Source organism: Nannospalax galili, unplaced genomic scaffold (assembly GCF_000622305.1).
Source record: "Nannospalax galili isolate Female #2095 unplaced genomic scaffold, S.galili_v1.0 scaffold227, whole genome shotgun sequence".
Lineage (NCBI taxonomy): Eukaryota > Metazoa > Chordata > Mammalia > Rodentia > Spalacidae > Nannospalax > Nannospalax galili.
In genome coordinates, this window is record NW_008360303.1 from 11,034,769 (window position 1) to 11,061,216 (window position 26,448).

The 26,448-nt window shown below is 43.8% G+C and overlaps 1 protein-coding gene across 2 annotated transcripts in view; it reads right to left on the reverse strand.

Moving 5' to 3' along the window:
- Window positions 1-677: 677 nt before the first annotated feature.
- Window positions 678-26,448, reverse strand: part of Lamc2 (laminin subunit gamma 2) — a 72,056-nt gene continuing 46,285 nt past the window's right edge. Inside the window, exons 8-23 of one of the 2 annotated variants that reach the window (XM_008824305.2) lie at window positions 23,715-23,827; window positions 22,768-22,986; window positions 22,036-22,218; window positions 20,276-20,521; window positions 18,115-18,260; window positions 15,640-15,796; window positions 15,122-15,327; window positions 12,890-12,969; window positions 11,438-11,587; window positions 10,551-10,695; window positions 9,049-9,198; window positions 8,458-8,572; window positions 7,370-7,569; window positions 5,318-5,476; window positions 5,129-5,228; window positions 678-2,564 (exon numbers count right to left, since the gene is read on the reverse strand). In XM_008824305.2, the coding sequence (XP_008822527.1) occupies window positions 2,311-2,564; window positions 5,129-5,228; window positions 5,318-5,476; window positions 7,370-7,569; window positions 8,458-8,572; window positions 9,049-9,198; window positions 10,551-10,695; window positions 11,438-11,587; window positions 12,890-12,969; window positions 15,122-15,327; window positions 15,640-15,796; window positions 18,115-18,260; window positions 20,276-20,521; window positions 22,036-22,218; window positions 22,768-22,986; window positions 23,715-23,827 (2,623 nt within the window). In that variant the 3' untranslated portion in view covers window positions 678-2,310. The remainder of the gene's footprint in view (window positions 2,565-5,128; window positions 5,229-5,317; window positions 5,477-7,369; window positions 7,570-8,457; window positions 8,573-9,048; window positions 9,199-10,550; window positions 10,696-11,437; window positions 11,588-12,889; window positions 12,970-15,121; window positions 15,328-15,639; window positions 15,797-18,114; window positions 18,261-20,275; window positions 20,522-22,035; window positions 22,219-22,767; window positions 22,987-23,714; window positions 23,828-26,448) is intronic. The other variant, XM_017795898.2, reaches the window with a different exon arrangement.

Consider the following 26,448-nt stretch of genomic DNA (forward strand, 5'->3'; position numbering starts at 1 on the left):
ATTGTTAACTAATGGGCTGTCTCATCAGATCCTCTAGGATATGTACTGTCTAATCCTATACGTACACATAGCTAATCCAACAATATAGTCTCCCCTTTCATAGTATAGAATTGTCACTGAGAAATGGCTTTCTTTCAAGGAAGCCCTTGCAGATTATGATAACATGGCGTTGGATAATTAGAACATGAGGACTTCTGGCCTACAAAGACCCCCAAGTATGTCCTTCATCTTGTTCTTTTCCTTCCCTCCCCTCTCAAGGCAACCTTAGAAGTCACATATTGTAAACGGCTTTTGAAATGGTTATGTGGAAAGTACCCAATCTGTTATAGGACCAAGAAAAAATTGGAAATCATAACATATTTTTGGCTTCAAGTTTGGGGAGATGTATTTTTTTATGTATGTCTATTGGATTTAAGTTATTTATGTATTTTAGGCTTTTGTAGTAATAGTTAATGTACTGTAATATACATATACTTTGTAGACATGAACTACAAGAGAGAAAAAAATTAAATTACAAGAAACGTGTAGGCTATGGAATGGAGCATACCAAGGTAGAATTATCAAATTACTTCCACAAAAGACCAAGTTGTCAGACCTCCTAGAATTTGGGAGTCAAAGTGGACAGAGGCAGAGTCCTTTCCTTAGTAGCTTGGGTAAACAGCCAATTCAGGACCTTAACTTATTAAAATTTAATTTATTAAAAGGCATTACATATGTACCACAAACGACTGATTTTCCCTTTATTTTAAAGCAGATGAAAAAGACAAGAGTATTAATTATAGCCTCCACTCAGTTTGAGTTGTTTTAGAAATAACTTTTTATGCTTAGGATACAGCATCATCTAAATCTTATGAAATACCCTCATAGTTGGAAAGCTAGGCTACTGAGGAATTTGAAGATGCTGGCCTTGGGACCATCATGGGGATGGTATCTTCATTTCCACTGTTCTGGCACTCCCATCTCATGCTGAGTTTAATAAAAACAGAAACTGATCCCCAACATCTAACAATTGTTCTTTTATTTAAAAACACATCCAAGAAAAGACAAGGAAATGCAGAAAAGAGACAGCACAGACGTCTTCCAAGTTGAGGTGGAAGTGCCTCTGGTTCCTTCAGAAATTCCCACTGGTATTACCGTGACTCAACAGTCTGTTGCAACAGTGTGTTGTGGGAAGGGGTGGAGGGACAGCTGGAACACAGAGAAGTGTGTAAGACTCAGAACTATTTCAGCTTTGCCCTAACTCAAGTAGCCCCCACGGGACTGTCTTGCAACACATGTTCTGTTGAGAAAAGAGGTTCCAAACCAAGGGTGACTGCAATAAATACCATTTGTGATGAACGAGGCTTGGAAATTTAAATTTATTATTTTTAATGTTTGTCCTCCTCACTAGACAATCAATTCTATGAGGGCAGATGATGGCAGTACTGTCCCACTCACCTCTGGCGCACAGTAGGGACTCAATAAATATATGTTGGAAGGATATATGAAAGGATGTATCATCCCTGATTTAGGGAGAGAGACAATAAGATAAAATACACAGAAGCATGTGAGTTTAGTTTTTGGAAAAGGGAATTGGTTTAAGACTAATAAATCTTCTAGAATATTCCACTTCTTTCAATGCCCAAGATACATTTTTTAATATCACTTTGAAACTTAAAAGTAAATACTTTCCCACTGCTTGTTTTGCTGGTAGGAAATGAAATGCTTTAATAAAAATACAGTTTCTGAGTTGTTCCGGCACCATTAGGAGAAAGGATGTAATTCTCAAGCCTAGAACAAGAAGTGACAGGGCAGCAGCAGGCACCATTGCTCCAAATGAACCAGACAGCCACGTCCTTCACTGTTCCAACTGCTCACTGCATCCAGTCTGAAAGTAGAGTACATACTCATGTACTAGGTGGGCAGCGGAGGAAATCTGCTCAACAAGAAACTTGTAGTGGACGACATGAAGCAAGAATGCTTTACTGGCCACCGTGTGATTAGATTTCACTCCCTGTCCTGACGTATACTTTCCATATTCCAGGACTCAGTTATGACTGCTCTGAGGTTGACAATTGTTGGTGTAGTTGGTCCTCGGACAGTCTCATACCCAGTGCTATCTGCCTCATTGCCAGCATCAGGAAGCAAACAGTACCATACTGGTGCAGGTTCCACCTAGCCGGGGTCTCAGGGATGGAGTCAGGTCCAATTGATCTGAACACACCCATTATGTGTTCAAATATCCTTAGCCCATCCCATCCACATGAGATGGCTCCTGAGCCCTGAGGTCTGTATCCAAAGAGCCTCAGCAGACAAATCTCTACTGTAGCTTCACTGTTGTTCAAGAGCCTGGGTGTTGTAGCAGCCAGGAGGCAGGTTGTCTTGAATGTTCTCCAGGTTCTTCACATCAGCCAGAATCCCATCTATACTTGTCTCCAGAAGATGAAGGTGATTCTTCTGTCGACGTGCCCTGTCCTCCAGCTCAGACATCAGGGGCCGAAGTCGACTGTTGATCTGGGTCTTGGCTTGGAAAAGCTCCCGCTCCAGTAAGATCAGCCCCTCTTCATCCACGCTACCTGGCTGGTCTATTTTAGGGCACAGGAGAGATGTTAACAGAGAAAAGCTATAGTTAGAGCTCATGGAACATGTGTGTGCCCTTTTAGAATCTTAATAAATTTCTGATTCCACCTTCCCAGAGAAAATACTGTGTCATACATTTAAAAGGCTCACCTTAAGTTACAAATAATGTAAAGGAAGTCCTGACAGCACTAGCCAAGTGTTTGTGCTATGAACAGCCTAGTTCAAGACTGAGCTCTATCATGCACCCAATGAAATAAGCACTCTTTCGTAAAAATAATAGGTCACGCTCTGACAGGAGAAAGCTATAGGAGACTGAGCACTGTCCAAGGTGACAGCCTAACACAGTTCCCCCTGGGATCTGAACTGCCAATATGCCTTCTGAATCATCCTGAGAAAATACCTTGCTGTTTCCTATTAAGAAACTCTAGAAACTGGCTGAGCTTCAGGGTTTATAGAGGCCAAGGTATGCTTAGCTATTCGGAGGATGGACTCCAGCTGTTAAGAGAATGACTTCATTCTGGTGCAAAACAATGGGAATCTGGCTAGGTATCTGTTTATCTCCAATGTGAAATGTAACTGCATTTGTTCAGGTATGTTTTACCCATAAACGGTATAAAGCCTATGTCAGCATGAAGGGCACCTGGCCAGACCCATTTAGTTCAACTAGATTTAAGCAGCTCTGGGTCAATTCAAACTGAAGATCAAGTTGCCTCACATGTCTGAGCTATAGTGATAGTATTGGTTTTTCTCTAAATGTTTAAATTACATTTATTTAGTTATTTGTTTGTGTGTATGTGTATGGGCAAGTGCATGCCATAGGTTGAGAACAACTTGTGGGAATTGGTTCTCTCAAGCCCAGTGATAATATCTCAATGTGTGAGCTTATTATACCTAGAATAGTTAATGAGTTATTATTCCAAGACTCAAGAGAATAAATAGGGTATAAATTATACCATGATTTCCAAAGAAATACAGGAACATTGGAGATACAAGATCTCAGTTTGAACCCTGTCCCCACAATTTACTGTATGATCTGCAGCCTCAGTTTATTTCCCCATGAAACAAAATAATAAAACCCATCTCATAGGGCTCTAACAAGACTTAAATGGTTATGCCATGAAAATTCCTGGCACAGTACCTGACACATAGTAAATATTTAATAGTTCCCACCACTCCCTCCCCACTCTCTCATTTTCCCTTTAAAGGTTCCATTAATGTCATTACTGTTTTTTAGAATGCTAAACAATGCTGCTTAGCTGCTTAAACCTCAACTGGGGAGTTTTTTTTAATCTTTAGAGGCGATTTTACTCTTTGGGGCTCATTGGATCACAAACAGATCCATTAGTGTAACAGCACAGAAAATACTGGTCTTTCAGGAAGATGATAATGCTCTATAGGAAAATACAGTGTTTAAGTTGTTCTACTGAAATGGTAAGCAGAGCAGGTTTTCCTGGATGTCATGGGAACATGTGACCAAATTGCTACATCCCTATCTACTATAGTCCACGCTGATGATGGCTTCCTATCAGCTCTACTTAAACTCAGGCTTTAAAATTTTTTATTAAAGCTTTTTATTTATTTATTTATTTATTTATTTATTTATTTATTTATTTATTTATTTATTAAAATATTTATATAAGCATTTGTCATGTGTGTGCAGGTTCCAGTGGAGACCAGAGGGGCATCAGAGCCCCTGGAGCTGGAGTTACAGGTGGTGAGTTATGAGCTGCCTCACATGGGTGCTGGGAACTACACTGGGGTCCTCTGGAAGAGCAACAAGTGCTATTACCCACTGACTGATCTTTCCAACCCCTAAATTCAGACTTTTAATTCCCATCAGTTTTATGTGGGGACTGACTATGGGGAAACCTGATTCCCTGCCATCCTGTGACATTAACTCTATTTTATCCTAAAATTTGCAGTATCTCATGAACCTGCTCTTTCTTCTGGGTCATCTACCTGGGAAGCTGAAGTTTCCCCAGTTGGTCACAGAAGATGTATGTTTGATTTGAGGGGGACAAAGAGCAGAACCGAAGGGGACAAAGAGCAGACGAAGGGGAGTCCTCCATTCTACCCCTCACCACTTCTACTGCCTCATCCTGATCTACTGTCAACAGCACTCTACGTGGCCTCACCCTGCCTCTATCTAAGCCCCTTTCAAGTTTTCCTCCACTCAGCTGCCCTAGTGACCTTTCTAAAATATAGAGTGATGACGCTACTCTCCTGCTTTAAACTGTCCAGGGGGCTTCTCAGGACGAAGACCAGACTCCTTAGCAGGACCCCTCCATCTGATCGTTCTCCTGGGAAGTTTCTGGAATGTGCCTAGTTCTCTGATTCACAGACATTGACCTCCAATGCAACAAATGCTCAGTGACTCATCTTAGAGATGGTAAAACAAAGCCCAGAAAATGTAAAGCAACCTGCTCAAAACATCTGGGCCTGGAAACAAAGCAAATTTCCAGATGCTCTTAAGGAAGACTGAGATTCCCATCCACCACAGCTAAGAATAGCAAATCTGGGGACAGTCGCTGGGGCAGGGGGCCTGGAAGGCTGTGGATGCTGCACAGACCTATTAAGTGTAGGATGCTGTCCAAAGTGTTGAGTGTGTCTTGGATTGTAACTCCAGCACTCTTGGCTTTGGCATCAGCTCTCTGGGCTTCCGTAATCACCTGAGGAAAAGCACAAAGGTGTCCCAAAAGGATATTTTCCATCTCAGCCACTTTAAAGAGCTCGCCCATAGAAAGGAGTGGTTACTCACCAGCTGCACCGTGTCCTTATCTGCGTCAAACTCCAGCTCCTTCCTGGCCAGCTCCCCTTCTGTCTCTCTCATCTCGCTCTTTAGAGTGGCCAGTCCCTTTTCCATAGCCAAGGCTCCATCCGCTGTCACATTTGCTTCCAAGTTCAGACTCCCTATCTCCTGGGAGAAGAAAAGGAGCCAGGAGCGGAAGAAAAGAGAGGATGAGGCTCAAAACATCCCAAGAACAACTGTAGGAAAAACCAGCTGCAGTCAGCCTCTGGTGGGGTCAGATGAACGATGAGAGTCAGGCTTGGGGACACACCCTTCCCCAAGCTCTGCCTCAAGCAAGTCAGTTCTAGGCTAGATCTCTGGAGACTAGAAGGGTCAGTGTTGAGACACTGTTTTCCTCTCAGTTCAATGCTCACCAAATATTGAGCACCATCAGGAAGTGTTTGGGAAAATACAGAGGGTGGGAAACACATCATTTTCTATCATGGTCCTTGGTTGCCATGGTCTTTGGAATGATTTGGCTAGGACACCCCACCCCAAGATGGTGATGTTTGAGGTACAGACAACGAAGCAGCTACAGTGTTGAGTTTTTGTCTCTGTAAGGACAAAGCTTACAGATACCTCTGTTGATAAACAAGCAATTGTAGGTCTCTTTACACTAGAATCTATATAAAGAAAGTTATATGAAATTAGTCTCTATCCTCAAGGAAAATTATTTGAAATTATATTGTAGGTTACCAGGTGGTCTAAAAGTGAGGTCAAATAGTCCAGATACCAAGAGTTCCCTCTGGACTTTCTAAAGTGGCATAAGCTTTCTAGAAGCCATGCTTAATTAAGAGCTAAGGAGCTCTCCTTCAGCTCAGAAGCATTCCTTCCACTGTAGCATGAACACGGGTTGTAAGCATAGCTCAGCTGGCTGCTCTGATCATCCCAAGTGCTCCCTGAAGCAAGAGACCAGATATTTCTTAACTCTTTCCTAGCACCCAGCACACACAGTGGAGGACAGAGTTAAAAATAAGTGGAGCTCAGGCATAGGATGTAGACCAAGATGAAGGGTCTAGAGTGCCAGAATTTCATACATAGAATCAAAACAGTGATGACAGTTGTTATAGGTTGAAGTCCTAAGGGCTGGGGATGTTTCTCAGTGGTTTCTCATGCACAAAGATATGTTGAAGTATTACCTTTCCCCCCCAACCCACCCCCTCTCAACTTAGAATGTGACCTTACTTGAAAATTGATTGGGTTTGTTCCAGATGTAATTAGCTGCAATGAATGCATACTGAAGTAGGGTGGGCCCTTAATCCAATATGACTGATGTCATTTTATAAGTGACAGAGAGCAGAGCACAGTGGCCAGCCTGGGCCACATAGTGAGATCCTGTCTTGAAAAAGAAGACAAAGAAGTAAAGGAGGGGTAGGAAAAGAAGGAAGAAGAGGAGAAGGTAGGAGAGAAACTGGAGGAGGAGGAAGAGGAAGAGGAGGAGGGAGAGGAAGAGGAGGAGGAGGAAGAGGAAGAGGGGGAGGAAGATGAGGAAGAAGAGGAGGAGGAAGATGAGGAAGGGGAGGAGGGGGAGGATGGGGAGGAGGAGGAGATGATGACAGAGGATGCTCAGGGAGAACGTGGTGGAACCACACAAGGCCAAGGACTGACTGCCACCACCAGAAGCTGGGAAGAGGAAAGGAAGGATTTTCCCATAGAGCCTTCTGAGGGTGTGCAGCCCTGCTCACTCTAACTTTGGAATTCTAGTCTCCAGAATAGTGAGAGAAAAATTCTGTTTTTCAAAGCCACCCAGTTTATGGTATTTTGCTATAGCAGCCCTAGAAAATGAATACCATGATTTCTATAATAACTAGTTGTGGATGGTTCTTCTCATGGTGCTGTCCAGAAGGGACTGAATTAGTCAGGGACTGAATCCAGCCAAAGGATGGGCTTGTGGGTCTGGGGCTGCTGGGGAACACACAAGACTCGGAGCTGTCCGATGGAGGTGAGCCCGAACCTCTCTCTCCCACAGCACCGCCATGCTGGGTGCTGCCTGTGGCAGCCTGCACATCCATTTTTCTTTACCTGTTCTATCTCGCTGGTGATCTCTAGGGCCTCCTTAGCCGCGTTCTTTGCCCGTTGGGCGTCAGCAGCAGCACTCCCCAGGGCCACTTCTGCCTGCTGGGTCTTGTCACTGGCATCTGCAACTTTCTGGCTAATAAAGGAGAGTCTCTTCATGGCCTCTTCGGCCTCTGCTTTTCTATCTTCGACCTGTAGGTCAAACTCTGAAAGGAAGAAAAAGAAAATTGCTACAAAGATGAAAGACTAACTTACAGATGAATGAGGGAAGCTGCTGTTTCTATGAAAAATTCATCATGACTGGGTGGTGGAGGTATGGGAAATTTTGGCTGGGATTACTCTTTCTTTCCAAAGAGAAAGTATCTCAAAGGAGGCACTGGAGAGGCCACTGACAGCCAGCTTCCCCTGGATCCTCATCTCTGCAAGAATATCAACACCCACAGTGGCTGAAAAGCAGGTAAATCTCTAAAGCCAAAAGCTCTAAGCCTGAGCCTGAAGCCCTAAGCTGCCTGTGGCAAGAGTCAGGGCGCAGGTACAGTGGGTAGAGAGGGACTTTTTATGAAGAAAATCTCAAAACTTTGAGAATGCTTCTCTTTCATTTGTTAGTGAAGAATACTGAAATTTGAAACAAATTTCTTCAAGGCACAACCCAAATCTCCTGAGACGCAGAATATTATCTCAGAGCAACCATACTGGTTCCATAGTGAGACCACACAGGCTGCAGAAGAAAAGGAAAATATCTACACAGTACTGACATATTGGATCTGTGAAGGACCTGAGAGATCACTTGTTCCCCTTAAAGAGGATGTATGGATCTAGAGAGCTGTGTGATTTGCTTATAGTCACACAGTAAGCTTCATCTGCTGATATGGCCCAGCAAGGATCAGAACTCATGCCTCTGACATCTGGTTTGACTGTTTCCACTTCCTACGTCAATTCTGAATGACACTGTTTTTTTAACCTTAAAAAGATATTGACTAAGTATCTAATAATACCCCAATACACATACCACTTAAGGAGATATGCGAGGGCTTAAACCAAATGAGTCATGAGTGTACCTCTAAAATTGTCAACCTGAACCACACTGCACTAACCTCTGAGGTTCTTCAGGATGCTCTCAACTTCATAAAAAGTGGCATTTCCCATACTTAGTGCTTCTTGGGCTCTGCTTTTAGCAAGGTTGGCACGGGAAAGCAGCTGATCCGATGTCTGTAAATAGACAGAACAAGATTAGAGCAAGTGCATTCCTGTTAGCAAAATCACCCTGACACATTTCTCTGTGACAACTCAGTGCTGTGAATCACCACAGCATCTAGAGGTGCTGGAGTGATTTATAAGCCAACAACATATGCCATTTAGAGGAAAGTCTTCAACTCTAGTCCACAATCAGGGATGGAGGTAGTTTACAAATCATAATTTTAAACTCTAGATACTTCCTGAAGCTAAGCTAGTAGACAGACTTAGACCAAAATTAGATATAGAAGGCCTGGGTCCTATTCCTAGGTTTGAATGTTGACTCAGTGTGTCTGGCTAATTCCATCAAGAGTGGAGTCTTAGTCGCTCTCTCTGTAACCAGTCACACCGTGGCCTTCAGAGTTTCTGGTGGCTCTTCTGGCCGGTCTTATTCACATAGCAGGTGTTCGGCACATGCTTATTGACTGACTGAACAAATTAACAAAGGGTACCTGTCTCCCATTCTTTGCATTCTGTAAGAGCTGCTGGGTTTCTTTTTCCCAGTTTCCTAGATTGTTTTGCACACGTGTAAACACATCCATTTGTCTGGTCACCAGATTTGAGAGCGAGTCAGCTTTTTGTTTGATCCTCTTTGCTTCCACCTGTGGGCTCAAAGAAATGAATGAGTCTGACGTTCTGCTCACCAGTGACCACACCAGCTTCAGGACCTGGTATCATCATTTGGAAATAGCACCAGCCTTGAGAAGAAAGTAGACACTAACTATCCAGGCCCAAGGCCTCCCAGAAATGAGAGAGAGTACCCCATGGAAGTTAGGCAGCAGGTCTCCCAATAAGCCAAGAAGTTTTGTTTCTGTTCTTTAAAAAATTTCTTCAAATAATTAGCTTATATATTCATGGAACATATCTCCATGGGAATCACTTTGAGTCCCTTTTGCTATAGGTATAAAATGGAATATTGTGAGGCAGTGCCACTCATTTCTGCGTCTTTCTTCTCGTGCCTGACTGACACAAGTCAGATGTATCATGACACCCTAATCACCTGTGACCTTAGCCTTGATCTTCAAAGACTTTTTAAAGCATTTATTTTATTTTTAATTATGTATGCATGTGGGTACCCACAGAGGCCAGAGGCATTGGATCCCCCTTGGAGTTGGAATTATAGGTGACTGTAAGCCACCTGATGTGTGTGCTGGGAACTGAACTTGGGTCCTCATGAAGAACAGTATGTTCTCTTAACCATTGAGCCATCTCTCCAGCCCCATGCCGAATTTTTCAAAGCCAACAAGGCTACAATAGTTAAGGAGATTGATGACAGGGAAAAAAAAATGCAAATCTTTCAATAGCAAAAGTTTTGTTGGCAGTACAAGCATCAAACTACATAATAATTCCCCACTGGTTTCAATTTGAAAATCCCCATAATTGAGGGGGAGATATAAAACTTCTCTCTACTAACAGGTTCAGGGTGAAGCATCCAAGTTTCTTTCAGCGAGTAGGATTCAGTTTTAAGAATAAGGAAAAGGATGAGAAACACAAATATCCTTCCTACCACAAAACAAAAAGAGCCCCTGCTATGGTCTGAATGTGGGTAATTACTCACATGTTAAGGGTTTGGTTGTTACAGTGGTACTCTTGGGGGTATACGAAGCCTTTGTGAGGGCTAGTAAGAGATCTTTAAACCATTAGGGATGTGGTCTCATAAAGAATTGTGCAAACCTATCCATCCTTTTCTCTCTGTTCCTACTGAGACAGCCTTCCTCCACCCTCACTGACCAGAGCCAGTGCAGGCACTCTGCTTTTGAACCTCTAAAATACTGAGCTAAAGAAACCTCTCTTGCTAAGTTAGTTGTCTTAGATGGTTCATGGTAGTAATATGATACTAACATACTCAACATGGAGAAAATGCTAGTTGAATAGTTGAAAAATATTATGAAATCACTAGAAAAGAATACTTTCATGGCTGTTTGTACATCAAGCACAGGCTTAATGATCTCACCTGAAAGGATCCATCACTGATTCCCTGAAGCTGAGATGCTGAATCCAGAAGATGGAGACCATGCTGATAAGCTCTGTCTGTTTCAATGTCAGTTTGTATGGCCTCCCTTGACAACTGCTGGGCCAGGGATTTGGTTTTCTCTAATCTGTGGGGAGGAAAAGGAGATGGCTGAAAAATGAGAGAGAACACTTTGAGAACTTACTTTTTTTTCTTTTTGAGATGGGGTCCCACTATGTAGCCTTGGCTGGCCTGGAATTTATTGAAGTCCTCCTGCCCTGCTTCTGAGCATAGGGTTACAGGTGCACAAAAATTCATCCTGTTGTTTTAAAAATGTAGTTGGGCCAGTCGTGGTGGCACATGCCTTTAATCCCAGCACTTGGGAGGCAGAGGCAGATGGATCTCTGAGTTCTAGGCCAGCCAGGGCTACATAGTGAGACCCTGCCTCAAAACAATTTTGTTTTGTATATTTGGAATAACCAGAACAAACAAACGAGGTTATACATTAGATATATGACCCTCTCCACAATCTAAACATAAGCCTTCTAGCTTGTATTAAGTAGGGTCAGAAAAATTCAACTCCAGCTTCCCAACTTCTGATAAATGTGTTCTTATGCCCTCCAGTGTGTCAAATGGGTTTACACACACATACCCTTCAAATACCATAGAGAGCCACCATCTCTCCAAGTCTTATTATCTCAGTTAAAATATAAATTTTACTTAGATATCAACCTTTCTTCTTTCAATATTAAAGATATTTACTTTTCCCAAAGTAATGGTCTCTTGTCCTCTTATTATTACAAATACACATTTTCAAAGAAAGATGGTGCTCCTTAAGTATAGTTTGTGTTATAAATGTAGGACCCAGATGAGGACCCATTGAAACATACTTTCCCATAAGCCCTTGTACCACAGAGCTGTCTGGGGTGCCGCTTCCGCTTCCTCCACTCAGAGCCTTCCGGGCCAGTGATAATGCTTGTTTGGAATAGTCCTCAGCCTCCCTTGCTAGTTGCTCAACGTTGTTGGCTGACTCAACATGGCTGAAGACATTAGAAACAAAGAATTAGCATTTTCATAGAAAAATTAGCATAGGTTAATAACACAAATCTTTCTTGTAGTTATAGAGAAAATAATAAGAGAACAGATTTGGCTTATAAAGGCCAAACAGAACTGAGTCAGACTAGATGGAATTAGAGTAACTACCAAGAAACAGGTATGCTGGAGAACACACCTCACGACCCAGTCTTCAGTGGTCATCTGCATTCATTGCATTTCGGAGGAGGCATGTGGGGAACAGATGGGAGTAGTCTCAGAGTGGCAAACCATTGCATCTATAAGCCGTTTTCTATAGGAAGAACCCTGAGGTCTATTTCATGGAGAGACTAACTCCCTGATTATTTTACTGAAACTTGGAATCAGGCCTACAGCTAAGGGGACAAAGTCTGTCAATAAGTCTCCTAAAAGTTTCTGTTCTCCTGGCTCTAGAAAATGATATTAAAATAACAGAAACAGGGGTTGGAAAGATGGCTCAGCTGTTTAGAGTACTGGCTGCTCTTGTAGAAGACCTGGGTGTGAATCATAGCACTAACAACCATCCATAACGTCAGTTCCAGAGGCTCTGACATCCTCTTCTGACCTCTGTGGGCACTGCATGACACAGGTGTAATTGCATGACACATGCAGGCAAAGGACTCATACATATAAAATAAAAATAAATATATTTAAAAAATTAAACCAACAAAAACAGGGGCTGAAGGAGCTCATGCTACAAAATCACAAGTCACCCCACCTCTGCTGACTAAATTCCACTTGGGATTAACAGAGCCTGCCATCCTGCCAAGCAAATTTTGAATGTGATAGGATTTATTGTCAAAAGCGAGGACCAACGGAGCTGCCTGTCATCCCTGGGGTCCTACAGAGCCGGTTTCCAGGAGGATGTTCCTTTCAGCATACTTGGCCCCTACAGGCAGGCAAACAACTTATTGCTACTTCTTCCCAGGCTTGGTGTGAGAGTCGAGGAGTCCCTGAAGGCTGCAAACAGCCTTTTCCAGAAGCTGACTCATCTCATATGGACAGAGGAATCACATCTGACATGCACCAAAGATGTACTGTGAGCCATAGAGAAAGATGAGAGAGGTACACTTCTACCCCCAACTCCTGCCAAAGGACCCTGTTCAGTGTCCACTCCCAAGTGGCTCAAAACTGGCTTCAAGGCAGGGGAAGGCTGAGAGGAGCCTTGAGGGAGTTAATCTAGTACATGGGTCCTGAGAGTTCTACAGTGCTGTTCCAAGTGGGCCTTGCAGAGGTGGCCTGGAGCAGAGCTGCCAAACCCTGCTGCTTACCTGTCTGCCAACCTTGTAGCCTCTTGAGCCAGACTTCTGAAGCCATTTGGCCCCACATAGTGTTCTGAGGAAGGAATGTTCTGTGGAAAAGGAGAATTGGTTAAGGTTTTACATTTGACTATGGAGCCTAAACACGAGTCAAAAATACTTTTCACTAGTCACGTAGGATTCCCTACCCTGACATACCAAATGTCCCTAGTCACCAAGTGTGTATGGGCAAGAACAGGGTAGGCATCCAATTTAAAATAAGCCTACAGAAAGACATAGATGCATTTAAACGTATATGCATATTTGTCAGGCTTTGTGGCACATGCTTCTAATACCAGTACTTGGGGGGCTGAGGCAGGAAGATGATGAAATTGAGGCCAGGCTGGGCTACATTGTGACACTCTGTCTCAAAAATTACATATAGATTGCACATAGATATATATGTTTATGTGTACTTAAAGTCTAATAGGCTATATACCAAGGTTTATTTTATTTGAGTGTGTATGTGTGTGCTTGCTCATACACGCATGTGTAAAGGCCAGAGGTTGGTGTCAGGCTCTTTCTCACTCCACTTTAGTTTTTGAGACAGGGTTTCTCACTGAACATTGAGTTTGTTATTTTAGCTAGACTGGCTGGCAAGTGAGCCCCTGGGGTCTTCCTGTCTTTGCTCCCCAGCACTGGAGTTATAGGCATGCACCACCATACCTGGCTTTTACGTGGGTTCTGGGGATCTAAACTCGAATCCCTATGCTTTCTCAGCAAGCACTTTATCCACTGAGCCATCTTCCCAGGCCAATATACCAAGTTTGTTTTTTTTAAAAAAATATTTTACTTATTCTTTTTCTTTATTTTTTTCTTTATTATTTTTATTTTATGTGTATGAGTGTTATGCCTACATGTAGGTGAGTGCACCCATGTCATGCATTGCCCACAGAGGACAGAAGAGGCTGTTGGGTCCCCTGGAACTGGAGTTATAGACATTTGTTAGCTGCCATGGGGTGCTGGAATTTGAACCCAGGTCTTCTGCAAGAACAGTCAGTGCTCTTAACTGCTGAGCCATCTCTCCAGCCCCAATATACCAAGCTTTAATGGTAGTTATTTAGTAGTAATTGGCTCATGGGTATGAGAAGGTTATTTTCTACAAAATAAAAATTGAAACTTTTTTTTTTTTTTTGGTCTTTTTGAGACAGGGTCTTCCTGTAGCCCCAGCTGTCCTGGGACTCACTATGTAGACCAGGCTGGCCTCGAACTCACAGAGATCCGCCTGCCTCTGGCTCCCAAGTGCTGGGACTATGAAACACTTTTAATATATTTTTTTCATTATAATCTGATTATCTTCCAATTTCCTTTTTAATTTTTAATTTGTTGTTGTTGTAAAACAGGGCATCATATAGTCCAGGCTGGCCCAAGATTTTCTAAGTAGCAGAGGTTGACCTTGAACTCCTGATCTCCTGCCTCCACTGAGTTCAGCTCAATTTTCTCTATTCAGCTCCACTCATTCCACTATGTTATTGTCATTATAGCCTTTTTGTTTGGCTGGTTTAGGTTTGAGCTATGGTCTTAGTAGCCCAGGATGGCCACAGACTCAATATATAGAGAAGTCTGGTCTTAAACTTGCTATTCTCCTGCCTCAGCCTTCTGAGTGCTGGGATTGCAGGCATTCTTATCACTAAGCCCAGCTATACCACAGCATTAAAACTCATAAATGGAAGAGGACTTGATTGTATCAGACTGCAAACTCAGCAGGAGTTTGTGCTGATTATACTGGCAAGAACTTATTTTTTCATTTCAAAGTTACATCTTTACCAGACTCCTTCCTTTCTGCCTGCTTTCCTTCTTTCTTTCCTCATTCTTTTTTCATTCCTTTTTTCACTCATTCATTTATTCATTCCTTTATTAATTCATTCATTTATGCAGCAGACAAATACAGTAGCCATATAGTATACTGGGGGCTGAGAATACAAATATAAACAAACTAAATCCTGTAGAAAGAAAGGAGGAGAGGAGGGACTAAGGTAAGAATGTGGCTATAATAAATAAACTAGAGAGGAGAGCATAATGCAGTTCCACTGGAAACTGCAGGAGGCCAAGGGCACAAAGGATAGTTAAGCCTTTTGCAAAGAAGAGCGGTCCAACTACCTGCCAGGTAGATCAAAAAACTCAGAGATAGAACGTAAGCCAGTGAGACCAAGGGGGCATCACCCAACACAGCAGCAAATAACACCCAAACCCAGCCAGACATACGGTGTTTCCCAGGGAAGCTTCACTTTCCTCCAGGCTGAGGCGCATCTGAGAGATGAGCCGGCTTGTATCCTGAACTTGGTTCTGATACTGAGTGCTCAGGGCCTGAACCTTTTCCACGGTCATCTTGAGGTCTTCCAGACGGTTCTGGTAACTGTTCTCTTGGCTTCTCACCTTGGCCAGCTGGAGACTAAGGGCTCTCCTAGCACCTGCACACAAAGAAGAAAAGTGAGGCTGAACACAGAATGATTGGGCTATTATTGAAGTTGACTAATTAATGGCAAAAGGAGAAAAGCCCCAGAGACAAATGTGTTGTGACTGTCTTTAACCTCTGTTGTTCAGGTCCCAAGGGAATGTCACAGAGGGTCCCATGTCCCCTCTGTCCACCCTCCCCCTATCCTTTCCCTCCACCACCACAAAGGCTGGCTGGAAACACTTGCAGAGCTGATGGCCTGACCTGATGTTGCAATTCTTTCTGGGATGTGACTCCTCCTAGCTGATAGGAAGTTGGCCCTCCTCACCTTCTGAAACTTGGGCTTCTCTCAGAATGTCCCGAAGGGCCTCCTCAGCCTGTTGCATCCTGCTTTCCAGCTCTGCACTGGGGACTGCTCCCCCACTACCCTGAGCCTTTGATATCAGAGTCTCCAGGCTCTGAAGCTGCTGTGTAAACTGGTCCATCTGAAAGCACAGGAAAGGGTATCAGAACAGGGTTGGGGCATGGCTCAACACCAGGGGTTACAGCAGGTGCCCAGGGGCCAACAGCTAGACATGCTAGGTTTGTCACAGTGACTGAAAATGTAGACTCTAGAACCTAGACTTGCTGATTGTGAATCCTGGCCCACTACTCTAGCCACGGGACCTTAGCAAGTCATTTTTCTTATCTATAAAATAGAGGTGATAAGAATAATGCCGTTCATATGGTTATTTCTGGTGCTAAATGAGCTGATATTTGTAAAGTGCTTACAACAGAGCCTGGCACCAATAAAGTGCTGTAAAGGGCTATTTAAGGGCTAGAGATACAGTGCAGCACTAGAGTCCTTGCCTAGTACACATGAGGTTCAATCCCTAGTACCACACAAAATGAAAATAAAATATCTAACTTTTAGCAAGAGGGGGTGGTACATGCCTGTAATCCCAGCATTAGGCAGGTAGATGCAAGAGGATCAGGAGTTCAAGATCATCCTGAGATACATAGAGAGTTCAAGGATAGCTTGAGTTATATGAGATACTATCTCAAACTCACCTTCCCTTCCCCCCAGGCCATTAAGTAAGTTAATTTAAAAAACAAACTGAGCCTAGGTATGGTGGTACTTGGGGACAGAGGCAGGTGTATCTCTGTGAGATTCAGGACGGCTGGGGCTACAGGGAGACTCTGTCTCAAAAAGGCCAAAAATAAAAAATAAAATAAAATAAACCAGACTGTATTCTACATATGAAGTCCAATTTGGGCCACCTTGCTCCCTCTAGAAAAGAATAATCAATAATTAACAACACTGAACTCATTCTTCTCTGAATTTTAAATTTAAATTTTATTGTTTTATTTTTTGAGACAGGGTCTTACTCTGTAGCCCAGGCTGGTCTGGAACTCACTATTCAGCCCAGGATGGCTTCAAACTCTAGGCAACAGTCTCAGCCTCCTGCATAGTAGGGATTATACATGCGAACCATAGTGATGTGCTCCAGCATGTACTTTATAAGGATATCTCTCGAGGAGGAGGGCACCAAGCTGGAAAGTGGCATGTTACAGTTGGCAAGAGCATTGGACTTAGGTTTTGGGGGACATGAGTGACAGTCCTGTCCTACCTAGCCTGGCCACTTTGAAAAATCACAAGCATTATTGAGGCTGTTTGGCCATGAAAACTGAGTTCAGCCAGGCACACATTTACTCCCAGTACTCAGGGAGACAGAGGCAGGTGGATCACTGTGAGTCTCAGGCCAGCCTGGTCCAAGTAGGGACTTCCCAGTCAGCCAGAGGTGTAGAGTGATACCATGTCTTTAAAAAGAAAAGAAATTAAGTGTGATTAAGTGTGTGGGGGTGGAGGGGAAGAAAACTGAGTTTAGAATAGTCTTTTTCCAGGTTAACTAAGTTGACATGAATATCAAAAGAGACAGTGTCTGTAAGAGGAATTTTTTTTTTTTTTTTTTTTTTTTTTTTTTTTTAAAAAGCAGTGTCTCCCTTTAGCCCCAGCTTTCGTGGATCTCACTATTTAGACCAGGCGGGCCTTGAACTCACAGAGATCCACCTGCCTCTGCCTCCCAAGTGCTGGGACTACAGGAGTGCACCACCACGCGCAGCTTGCAAGAGGAATTTTAAAAACAGTATATATAAGAATGTAAACCTGAAGAGACAGCCCAGTGGTTAAGAACACTGGCTGCTCTTGTGGAAAACCCAGGTTCAGTTCCCAGCACCCACGTGGTAGCTAACAACCATCCTTGACTCCAGTTCCAGGGGCTCCAATGACCTCTTCTGGCCTCCACGAGCATTGCATGACATGGGTGCACTTACATACACATAAGCAAAAATATTTATACATATAAAATGAAAATAAACATTTTATTAAAAATGTAAACTTGTAATACTATTAGACAGAATCTTTTAGTATGATTTTTTAAATTTTTATTTATTACTAATATTGGCATATATGTGTGCACACATGTATACAAGTGCCAGGGCATGTGTGTGGATGTCAGCGAACAATTTTGTGGAATCAGTTCTCTCCTTCCACCTTTATGTGGGTTCTGACATTTGAACTGCAGTTGTCAGGCTTGTACACCAAGCACGTTTACCCACTGAGCCATCTCACCACTCATATATATATATATATATATATAATCTTGTATATATATAAATAATATATATTATATATAAAAATTTAAAGATAGTAACCTCCACTCCATCCCTATGAAATTGGGGGGGCTCCAGACCTGTGACAGAGCCAGGACACACAGCCATTCAGGATCTGAGGTTGGAGGCTGGGATGGAGAAGCGAGCATACCTGAATCTTCACTTGATTGTAGCAGGCTGGACAGCTTATTAGTGCTGCATGCTCACAGTTGAGACCACCAAAGCCTGGCTTGCAAATACAGCTGCCGTCACTTTGACACTCTCCAGGTTCCGAGCCCATGGGGTTGCAGTTGCAAGCTAGAGATAAGGCACAAACAAATGGAGCATTCCCACCCAACTAATCCCAGAAATGGGAAGTACAGCAAGGAAAAAGATCAAGTCTCTTGCCCCCATCACGCATACCGTGTCAGATTCATCCCCTGATTGTGGCCTCAGGCACATTCCTATACAAGCAGGCCCCATGAGTCCCATGCAAGTGTGTTTGGTGTGTGTCATGTGAATGAAGGACTGGTAGGACAATTCACCCGCTTCCTCTCATTAAACTGTAAGTCTACGGGTATTCTGACAGTACTCTGATTCTGCTAACAAGGTACATAGCATTTCCTTAGGGCCTATTTTGAACTAGATGTAAACATAGCTCTCTGTTTTACAGATGAGGAATGTGAGCTGAGAGGTTGAAAAATTTGCTCAAGGTCCTAAAGCAAATAAATGAGACGTCGCGATGAGAGTTCAGAAGAGCCAGTGTGCCTCTCCTTCCGTAGCAGCAAGGTGGTAAGAAGGCAGTACCGCTGCTCACTCAATCATGTTAGGCATAGGGCCCTACTGTGCAACAGGTTCCATTTCAGGAGGCAGGATGTGCCACTGGGTCAGACACTGCTGATGATCATAGTGATTCTCTGGGCTGCTCTAGCTTCAGTGTCTCACATAGTTAAGTGGTTTATCATTACTTGCACATACTTTTCATGCCTCTTCCTTTTTAGCATCCTCTTTGGAAGCTAGGACTTATTCATCATTGCAACTTTAGTACTGAGGTTCAAACTGCATGTAGATGGCAAGAGCCAGTGCTCTTAACCACTGAGCCTTCTCTCTGACTTTTGTTTTTGCTTTTACTTTGTTTTTTGAGACAAGGTCTTGCTTTATAGCTCAGGCTGACCTCAAACTCAGGATCCTTCTGCTTTAGCCTCACAAGTGCTGGCTCCATGGCACAAGCCACCACACCTGGTCTAGAATTATAGCATTTACAGTGTTTTTGCCTACCATTTTATTTGATCCTTGCAACCACTTTAAGTTAAATATTACTCACACATGTGAAGAAACTGAGGCTCAGAGGCATGAACTGGAATACCCAGCCCGTTACAATAGGCATGTTACAACACTGTACTTGAACTTAGTACCGTTAACTACTGTCACGTAGGCTCTTCCTATATGTGGTGCTTTCCAGCATACCCCAGCTGACCCTGCGGTAGGAGTCAGGGCTGGGCTAGCCCAGGAATCCTCAAAGCATTCATGTCTCTGGGTAGAAGCCCCAGTTTGCACAGAAGTCCTCAGATATCTCTAGGCAGACATTCTCTTGCGATGATCTGATAACAGACACCTGTAAGTGCCAGGCACCAGGGTCATCTGGGGCCTTTGTGCATAAGGGTTGGATGTGTCTCTGGATTATGACACATGGTAAAGTTTGAGAGAAGAGCTGAGCAGGGACGCACCTGCATCTCATGCTTTGATCTGAAGCAGCCCTTAGCAGCTTGTGATAGCCAATGCTTTGAAGCTGTCTCCTCAGAACTTTCAATGGTCATCTATGCATCAATTAGGCTGACTTCCTGAAAGGGTATCATAAGTTCCTTCAGAACCTGCCCCCTCACCACTTCAGTTTGTTCAGGCTCAGCTGTGAGTGGTTTATTACCCTCCTGTGACAGGTCTGGCAGCCACTTTCCTGCCTACCTGCCTTGGGGTTGGGCATAGGATGTGGCCCTGTTTTATCTGCTCTTCCACTGAGGAATGTAAACCTGACCTTTTCCCCTTCTCCCACTCAGCTTTAACCATTTGAGAGCCTTCATCTTGGCTTCCAGAGTCTGGGGCAAGGGAGATTTGTCTTAAGGCTTCTGACAGGTGAAAGGTGCAGGCTGTTTATAAGCCAGTCTGGTCAAGAAACCAAAGCTGCCTCACAATATTAACTGCCCTTGCCCTCTCCTTGGTCCACACACAATCTCTAGTAAGCTCATATGAGCAGGTACACACACACGCATGCACGCATGCACGCACGCACGCACGCGAGCAGGGGGATAGAGGATCTGTCTGGGGTGTAGTCCTACCTCGACACTTGTCTGCTGGGTTGGGAGCCAATGGGTCACCAAAGTAACCTGTTTTGCACTGGTCACAGTAGATGCCAGCTGTGTTGTGAATGCATTTTAAGCACCTGCCTGTCAGCTGGTCACAGTTCCCAGAAGCACTAGGGTCCACATTGTTGTTACATTGGCAGCGCTGACAAGGCCTCACTGGACCACGTTCCCCAAAGGGGTCCCCAAAGTAACCATCAGCACAGAGCTCACAGCGGGCCCCTGGGAAGGAAGAAAGGAAGATGTGGTCAACACAGATGTCACCTACTGGCAGTAGGACCAGACGCAGAATTAGAAGACCCAGGCAAATGTACTGTTCCCGGGACCTCAGATCAGTACCCTTCAGGAGCAGGTGCATGTGGCACAGGTTGGTGCTGTCATTCCATGGTCATGGTCACCACAGATTTAGAACATTGCAGCACCAACAAGAGGCTTAATTAGCTGGCTGGGTAAAACCTATCAGACATGCAGGATCAGTGAGGTTTCAATTGATATCATCAAGGTTGCTGCAGAATACTTGGTTCTTCCTTCAGACTGAAGAGGGATATAATACTAAGAGGTCATTGAGTTTTCCTTTTTATCTTAGTTCATCAGAAAATAACTTAAACGAGGACTGGGGGGGCGTGTAACTCAGATGGTACAGTGCTTGCCTAGTATAGTAGTTTGAATGAACGATGTCCCCCATAGGTTTAGATATTTGAACAACTGGTCACCAGTTGGCAGCACTGTTGGGGGGGGGGCTTTAGGAAATATGTCACTGGGGGTGGGCTTTGAGAGTGTATAGCCTCATTCACTTCCAGTTTATACTCTCCGCTTCATGTTTGCATTTGAAGACATGAGCGCTGAGCTTCCTGCTCTGGCAGCCTACTGTCACACCTCCCCCAACTTGTGGACTCCAATCCTCTGGAACCATAAGCCAAAATAAACTTTCTTCCTTAAATTGCCACTGATCATAGTATTTTATCACAGCAAAAGAAAGTAACTAATACACTGAGCATGCATGAAGTCCTGGGTTTGATATCCAGCACTACATAAAACTGGGCAAGTGGCACACACCAATTATCCCAGCATTTGGGAGGGGGAGGCATGAGGACCAAGAATTTAAGATCCAGGGCTGGGGAGCACTTAGTGGTTAAGAGCACTTGCTTGCTGTTCTTGCATAGGACCCATGTTCAGTTCCTAGCACCCTCATCTGGCAGCTCACAACTGCTTGTAACTCCAGCTCCAGGGGATCTGATGCCCTCTGCTGGCTGCCCTCTGCTGGCCTCCATGGGTGCCTGCATTCATGTGCATATACTCACACATACACATTTTTTTTTTTAATTAAATCAAAAAAAAAAAAAAAAGAGAGAGAGAGAGAGAGAGAGAGAGAGAGAGAGAGAGAGAGAGAGAGAGAGAGAGAGAGAGAGAGAGAGAGACAGAGACAGAGAGAGAAACAGAGAGAGAGAGGAAGAAAGGAAGGAAGGAAGGAAAGATGGAAGAAAAAAACTCAGATCATGTCTGAAAATTTCACCCCCTAAATACACAAGACTCTCAATAAAACACGGCACTATGCATTTCCTTCACCTAACTCAATCCACATCACCACTTGGGCACCACAATATTCTTTAGAATGCATGCATTTAGATTAACTGAATTATAGTTTCCCGGAAATTCTCTGGAATGGAAGCTATTTACACAGATACATAGCATCAGGGCCAGGAAAAGCTGACTGAAGAGCAGACCCATAGCCTTACCAGTGACTCCAGGGGGGCAGTTGTTGCACACCACCTCCTCTGTCTCAGGCATCACTGAGCAGCTGAACCCATTGTGACAGGGGCATGGCTTGCAGCTGCGAGGGTCATGTGGATCATTGTAGAAACCGATGGGGCAATCAGCACACTCGACATCAGGATTCTCATCCCCTGAGTAGCAATCTCCTGGGATGTGGAAGAGAGAAATGACAGGGTCAGACAACACATTTCCTTCAATGTGGGGATCAGAGTATAGAACCTCAAGACTTCTCGAAGACATTCACCCTGCCCTGTATCAAATCTAAACATGGCCACCACCTTGAATCTTACCCTCACGCTTCTGTGCTCAATAGATACACATTTCCTTTACTGTCAGTGGCATAACACGGTGCACCTGTCCTCCACAGTTGACACCCTGACTTGTCTTTGATCTCCCCACATAGTTCTGGCAACTTGACACCAATTCCCCCAACTTGCACTGAACCATGACAGTCATTTCTTGTAACCTGGCATCTTTCTCACAACCTCATGGCATTTCCATAGTAAAAAGGGTTGAATAGACTAAGGCACTATACTATGTCCATCTTCCTTGACCTCAGTCCCACACTGTCAAATCCTTTCTCATCTCCAGAATGAGTTCAGAGATGGTATTTCTTACTCAGTTCTTGCTTCCCCAGGAGACCCAGGCACCTGACTCTATCCCCAGCCCTCTGGTGGAGGTGTCATTTGACTCACCTGTGTCTGGATCACAGGCTCCTCCCCCTTGGCAATTACAGGGAATACAGGTGCCAAAAGGCCCAAGTCTTGCTGAATCTCTTTTGTAGCCAGAAGCACAATCCTGGCAGAACTGTCCCTTGTACCCAACAGGGCATACACAGTGTTCAACCCAGGGTGCTGGGGCTCCTGAGACAGGGCGGGCTGAAATCAGGGTTACATTGTCAAGGTACCCTGTACCTGCAATAGAAAGCAGACGTCAGAAGTAGCAAGGGTAAGGTCTAAGGGTCTAAAATCCCAGCTGACAGTGCTGGCACATGCCTGCAGTCTCAGCACTCTGGGAGGCAGAGGCAGGAGGCTCTATGCAAATTCAAGGCAGGCCTGGTTTACCACAGTGAGTTCAAGGCCAGCCAGGCCCAATTTTATTTTCTTCACACACTATGGTACACGGACAGCCATAGCAATCTAGTGTGGGTCCTCTGGAGTTGGGAAAATTATGATTTAAATTCTGTTCAGCTGGATCCACATTAGCTGTGTGCATCTGGCAAATCCCTTGACCCCTACAGACATGTTTCCTTAGTTAGAAGAGGAGTGTTGTATTTCGTTGTCTTGTGAGAATTACGTAGAATGGCACAATCATAGGCACCTGGCAGACAGTGACAATTCAACACACGGCTGGTCAGCATCATTCCTATATCCTGCTGTATTTGCTGCACTGGTGACCTGGAAATGGTGCAGGACAGCCATGCTTCTTTTGACACATGTTAAAGCTTAAGGAGTTCTCCTTTAAATAACTCCAGGTGGTATTAGAAAGCCCAAGATGGTAATTTCAAAAAAGGGAATATAAAAACAGGGAATCTCAGTGAAACCATCTGTTGTACTTGATTGTGCCTGCTGCCACCCGAGAGCACTGAAGCAAATAAAGAGAAAACGGAAGACCATGGAAGTTCCTCTCTCCTGGTCCTTACTGTATTCTCCATATGTAGCTCGGATCCGGAGGGCTGTGAGGTTCCGCAGTAACCTTCGATACTCAAAATAACTCAGCTGTGGACTCCAGTGGCTGCTTGGATGCTCATTTAATCTGCATAATTGAAAAGTTTAAAATGCTTAAAAAGTTGATTCATACTACATCGCTACCTGTTACAAATCATGCCTGAGACGGTGGGGCTAGCTCAGCCCTCAGCAGTCCCTCTTTGAGGGAGGCCTCCTCGTAGATCAAGCTCTGAGCGCTACTCTCTCCATTAAGAGGGCAGATCCCATAGGAAGCAATGGAGGGCATGTCAGTATGGGAAGTCTGTTTCCAGGGGTCACTGCATCTGAGGCCACGCTGGCCCCAAGTCCTTAGGCCCAGTGGATTCCTGGCCATTGTAAAACCTTACTATACACATTTAAAAAAAAAGTTTCTCAAGAGTTCTGGTCCTCAAGAGTTGCCATTCATTTTTAGTTTGGTTCTTAAACGATTTCCTTGTCACCTGAGTACATTTCCTTGATTCTTTTCCACTGTCTAAATTCATGTCTTCCTCCTGCTCCCCTAAAAATACTGGGGCTCAAACCCAGGGCTTTGCATTTGCTAGGCAAGTGTTCTGTCACTGAGCTGCACCCCAGGTTCTAATACTTCTTATTTGCCATGAGAGTGCCATACTGCATTTTACCAACAGTCCCTGTGCTAGTCTTTAAAAAAAAAAAAAAAAAAGTAAAAAAACCCCCAAAACCTAGAATATTGCTTCTAAGAACAACTCTCAATGCTGGAAAAAATGGCTCAGTGGTTAAGAGCTCTTGCTGCTTTCCAGAGGACCCAGGTACAGTTCCTAGCACCCATGTGGCAGCTAATAACCATCTGTAGCTTCAGTTCCAAATGATCCAACACCCTTTTCTGACCTCCTCAGTTACGAGGCACACACATGATGCATATACATATATGTAGGCAAGACACATAAAAGGGAGGGAAGAATACACAAGGGACCTAGGGGATAAAGGGAAAGAAGGAGCTTAAGAGAGGTAGGACCATAGGAGAAGGGTATTAGTAAGGGAGAAAGGGGGGAAATGGGGCACCTTAAGTGGGAAAACCATGATGGAGGGGTGAGACAATGCAAGAGATAAACAATGCCTAGCTAGTTTTGAAAACCAGAGAGAACCATATTACTCCTACAACCTACTGATAAATTATACATAGCAGATCAAGAAATATATGTCTAGGTAAGGTTTATCAGAGAACAACTGATCTTTGGCAAAGATTTATCTACATGACACACAGTAATTAAAAATACCAGACTGGTGGAACTAACCTTCTTGGGTGTTTAACAGACATACTTTGAGGTCTATAATAATTGGTCAGAGGGACATAAAGGACAGTTTTTGCTCCTTGCCCTCCTAGGTCGACTAGTTCCAGGGGACTATGAGCATCTCTCAAAATGTCCTATAATGATGGTGGGACACCTGTCCTCTTGATCAAGGAGGCCGAGGAGACCCCGCCAGATGGACTTGAACCAGTGTCCGGTCTATAAAGAGGAGGGTCAACAGAGCGGAATCATTTCCTCCATGCTTCCAAGTGAAGCCAACCATGGTCGAGCAGGACCTTTGACTTATCTTCACATAGGTGGAACTGGTAAAAGAAAGGAGCTAGGGGCTCCTCCCAAGCCCATGCGACCCCTGAGGAACAGATCGTCAAACCACCTTAAGAGTAAAAATAAATTGGTTTATCTGGACCAACTGTATGGCCTTAAACACTCAAAAGGAAAGCATAACTAAAGATTAAAGGGGCCAATATAATTTCTTAAGAGTCCATATGCACAGCTAAAGGCTACATAACAAACGAATGCCAGACAGGCAATACCTTCTTTTGAGTTGTTGGCCAGGGTGGCCAAAGGGACTCCCAGATAATAACCCAGGATAGAAGTGGGAAAATGAACAGCAGACCCCAATCTTATCTAAAGGAATATTGACAACTGATTACTGCTAGATGAGGAACAGCTGACCCTCCTAAAACAAAGACTTCTACATAGGCTGACTAGAGTCACCAGAAGGGCAAGTAGTGGGGAATGGTTGGGGGTGCCGACAACACAGCAGACAGTAGAAGGGATATCAGAGTATAAGGGCTCTGGTGGGGGGAGGGAGGCTATAGGAGGGTGCCACCTGGGAAGTGGGTGTATAGTCGAATGAGGTGGTTTGGGATGTTCTGTGTGATATACACACACACAAAAAAAATCAACGAATTTTTTATAAAAAGTGTATTATATTTGAGGTGGAAGCATGGAAATTTACCATTGAAATCTGCCTGATGACTTTATAGACATACACAGGTGCCAAGGATCCAAGTGCAACCGATTATGACTAGTAACAATCAGATACATACAGAGTAGAGATGCAAGCACCAACATTTCAGTGTTAGTAGCAAAAACAATAAGTCTGTCTGCAAGGAACAATATATTCTAAAATGAAAATGAAATGGAGATCTTTTTTAAAGGTCAAAAACTCATTCAATTTTATGTCTTACAGGGCTTATACTGAGTTCCATATTGTATAACTGTATTATTTCAACAGCGAACCTAAAAATTGTATAGCCACTTTTGAAAGAGATGTATCTTTGCTCTGGAAACTGTTATTGAGTGCGTTAAAGCTGTAATGAAATGCTTTGTCTAAAAACTAAAATAAATAATAAGCTTAACCACACCTCACACCAAATACAAAAATCAACTAAAATTG